Here is a 3949-nt window from a genome sequence, read left to right as displayed (position 1 = left end):
ACTTTTAGAATGGGGGGGGGGGGGGGGATAGGATGAGATTTTTGTGTGAACTATCCCTTGAAACAAATGGAAGAAACACACTGTGACTCTAAACCCAGTTGTGTTTCTACCAGACAGGTGCTGCCACCTGTCACACCCTTATCATTTGCAGAGAGAAACTGCCATTCAGTTACACTAAAATGATGGGCGTAAAGGCATCATAGAGGATTGTCAAGATATTTCACTGGAACTTGGTCTTCATTACATCTATTTTCTGTTTCTACTTTGAGTTTTACTTCTGTATTTATTCATATTCAGTGTCAATTATCATTAATAACTGTTGTTAGTGCACTGTCATATATGCTACGATTTCATATGTCAAAAAAAGTACCTAATTCACACAACATGCTGTTGTGGTTTTGATGAAAAACCCTAATAGAGATTACAAGATAATATCCAAGAAAAACCCTAATAGAGATTACATAGTATAAGACCAGACAGATAGAGGGGTAGAAAAAATACAAAATTAATACACAAAATAAAAAAACTAATTATTATTATTATTAAAAAGGTTCTTTACAACACCACTGAGGTCTTATATAGCACTTTTTAAGCATAGTTCTTTATGGAACCTTATAAAAAGGGTTCTATTTAGTACGAAAAAAGGTTCCGCTATTGTTAGAAGCCGAAGAACCCTAAACTGTCTAGAACCATTTTTCTTATACGTCCTTCCCAACCGTTGAAAACGTATGTAGAAAGTCCTAGTGGTCCTGACAGATTACATTACAATAGGCAGAATTGTATTTTTGGCGGGCCTGGGCAAAAGTGAGCGGGCCTAGTAACTAACGGACGGAGTCGGACTCAATATTCAGGTCATTTCGATCTTCTTTTCTTTGATCCTATTGAAAAATAAACCGTAGAACACAGTGGAAGACACACAGAGTAAAACACCACGTCTCTGTCACCGTCACGAACGTGCCATTTGTCAACATTCATAAATTCATTCACAAAAGCCCCAATCCCTTAATACTGTTGCAGATTAGCACTATGTAAAAATGAGTTGCTGGGGGTCATGGGGTAAAAAAAACTACCTAAAAAGTAAAAAAAAAATGTTTTCCAAAATTGTTTTAGATGAAGTAATGTCACACAGCAGGACACTGATTTACATCCATGTCAACCTGTGAGCACAGACAAGGATGTACAGGGGATCCAAGTGAAATCAGTATATGCGGGCAGAAAAGTCTACATGGTGTTTTTCTGCCTGCTGCTATTACACAATAGACCAGGGGTGCCCAAACTCGGTCCTGGAGGGCCGGTGGGTGTCCTGCAGAGTTTAGCTCCAGCTTGCCTCAACACACCTGCCTGGAAGTTTCTAGTATGCCTAGTAAGACCTCGAGTAGCTGCTTCAGGTGTGTTTAATTAGGGTTGGAGCTAAACTCTGCAGGACACCGGCCCTCCAGGACCGAGTTTGGGCACCCCTGCAATAGACTGTCTGCTTCTCCCATCACACCACATTTACACAATCCAATAGTCAATAAATCTAACAGAGAAGCTTTTCATGTCATCTGCCTTCTGTGCAACTTATTCATGTTTTCCCACATTCTGATGCACTGTGTACTGTACAGCCTATAGTATCTTATATATTATAGTTTTTGCTAGATACTGTGTGCTATAGATTGTGCAGTTGCTGATGCTATGCTTTCAAAGGTCAATAAGGACATTCATCTAAACATTTATCTATATAAAACCATTTTTGTCATAAACATAATTCAAAATAATGGCACACACAATGTTTTGTGGCAGTGAAATTGTCAATGTTGAAAACAGCATTTCATTTGCACTGTTTGCAGAAGCTGTGACAGATTACATAACATACAGTTTTTACAACAATTGATATTATTTGCATTTACTGACCCATTGTACAAGCGACTGCTATTTGTTCTCTGACAGATGTCCTTTAACATGGACAGAACACTTTATATCTTACAGCTTGCCATTTTGAGAGACTAACCCATATCCATTCCTGCTGAATATTTGCTTATCAAATCTTTTGTTACCTTCACTCTGAGATTGCCTTTTGATTATAATTTAGTTGTTTAATTTCTATACTGTATTTCATTTTAATTTCAGTAATAGCAAATATATTTGGTCAGCAAACTTCACCTTATTATGACATATTAATATTATCTGATATCAATAAACTTTATTATTACTGGCGTATTATATTGTATTATTATTATTATACAGATATTTGATTTGTATTGGTATATATATATATATATATATTTTTTTTTTGGTCTATATTTTCTCATTTTTTTATCTTTATATCTTTAGCCTTACTCATCGGTTTTTCTAGTGAGCTCTATTTCGTGGAAACGCCATTTTCATGCAACAGAAACCTGCATGTCAAGTTTGTATCATTTAAGGCTTTGTCTCAAAATCTACTACGCGTCCTACCTAGACAGTCTTTTCGGTCCCATAGGCGTATTCCGAATCAGTCTAGGTATGATGGCTAACCATGCGGTCTAAGTAGGCAGCACACTAGATTCCGAGACATAGCCGACGCCCGCGAAAGGCGAGTCACTCTGTAGCAGAAATAGGCTACACATCGATACTGAATTTGTACAGTCATATCTATACTTAAAATATACCTTACAGTTGCTTTAAAATGTTAAGGCACGTAGTCACTGTACCTCGATGTATTTAGGGCTATTGTGTAGTTTGGAGATTGGGTTTTAAAGTGTTATTTGTGGGAAGTGCTCACCTGTCGAGCTGGTATCGCTTGAGTTAGTCACTCCCATCGTGCCGCGAGTCTCCGGAAATATCTCTCTCGTCTCACAGGTAGCCGAAACCATCTTCACTCTCTCCGGAAGACAAAAAGTCCCTCATTTTAATCCTGTCATTTCGTTTTTGAGACATACACGTCTTAGTTTGTTCGACTGTTCATTTGGGAAGTTTTTATTAGGACGCTGGAATTGATATTTTGTTCCTCGTGCACTTGTTATGGGCGTGTTGTTGGTTTCCACACTTGTGTAATTTCTTGTTTGTTATTCTTAGAATAGCAAGCCTGTGATTTTTTTTGTTTCTTACAATACACAATTCCTCGTCTTATTTTGTCAGCAGAGGTGGAAGTGTGAGAAGAAACGTCTGTAGATATTTATTCTCCTGGTGGTCTCTCAGAAATGGATTCTATGGATCGAGGAATGCGTTACACTCCCGGCACTTCGGTAAGATTCATCCGGCCTTTACCATATTAACAACTTAATAGTTTTCAACCTTAAACATGTAATGACTGATATCTCACACATCTGTCCTAAAAGCTGTGCTGTGGTCATTTTTTCATCACATGAATGCATTTCCTGTTGTGTCGACCTGTTTCGTAGAAGGGATCCTATGAAGATCTGCCAGGGCTGGAAGCTTAAACTACAAATAAGAGTGTGGTTATGGTGGTAGTGGCATTGCTTCCATCTATGTCTTTTACTATCAAGGTTCCCACGCTCATGGAAAACCTCTAAATATCAGGAAATCCTAACATTTTGGTTTCCAGGCCTCAAAATGGGTTCGAACGTTAGTATTATGTTGCATTTGAACAGTCAATAGCAAATACTTAAACTAATAACAAAACAGTAGCTGATTCAGAAGCGCCAGATTGTCATAGCAAAGTCAGAATGACCTCCTCTCCTAGGTTCACGAGACGATCGTCCATAAAATGCATTGCTGTTCTGTTCTGTTCTTAAAGATTCCCAAATGCATCTACTTCTGGAAGTGCTTTTGCTTTCGCACTGAAACACACAGCGTCTCCCTGACATGCTGCTTCAACACTAATTGCGGTTACTGAAACCACGCCTTCTTTTTTTTGTGCACATTTGGGCGGCATTATGCAAATATTTCCACATAGTGAGGTAGATATGTGGGGGCGTGTTAGAACGAGCCGTTTTAGGGGGGTGTGGCAGAGTCTTAACTTTGATAA

General features: G+C 38.4%; 2 protein-coding genes across 2 annotated transcripts in view; one reads left to right on the top strand and one right to left on the bottom strand.

Moving 5' to 3' along the window:
* The window catches only part of LOC107565101 (amyloid-like protein 2), an 85015-nt gene extending 82220 nt beyond the window's left edge, over positions 1–2795 (bottom strand). Inside the window, exon 1 of the mRNA XM_016250300.1 lies at positions 2744–2795. Within this exon, the coding sequence (XP_016105786.1) occupies positions 2744–2780 (37 nt within the window). The 5' untranslated portion in view covers positions 2781–2795. The remainder of the gene's footprint in view (positions 1–2743) is intronic.
* The window catches only part of LOC107565100 (suppressor of tumorigenicity 14 protein homolog), a 24675-nt gene continuing 23312 nt past the window's right edge, over positions 2587–3949 (top strand). The window contains exons 1-2 of the mRNA XM_016250299.1: positions 2587–2820; positions 3103–3206. Of these exons, the coding sequence (XP_016105785.1) occupies positions 3162–3206 (45 nt within the window). The 5' untranslated portion in view covers positions 2587–2820; positions 3103–3161. The remainder of the gene's footprint in view (positions 2821–3102; positions 3207–3949) is intronic.

This window comes from Sinocyclocheilus grahami, unplaced genomic scaffold, assembly GCF_001515645.1.
Source record: "Sinocyclocheilus grahami isolate Dianchi unplaced genomic scaffold, SAMN03320097.WGS_v1.1 scaffold981.1, whole genome shotgun sequence".
NCBI classification, from domain to species: domain Eukaryota; kingdom Metazoa; phylum Chordata; class Actinopteri; order Cypriniformes; family Cyprinidae; genus Sinocyclocheilus; species Sinocyclocheilus grahami.
The sequence above is the reverse complement of the archived record's forward strand: the minus strand, read 5'-3'. Positions and strand labels throughout refer to the sequence as shown.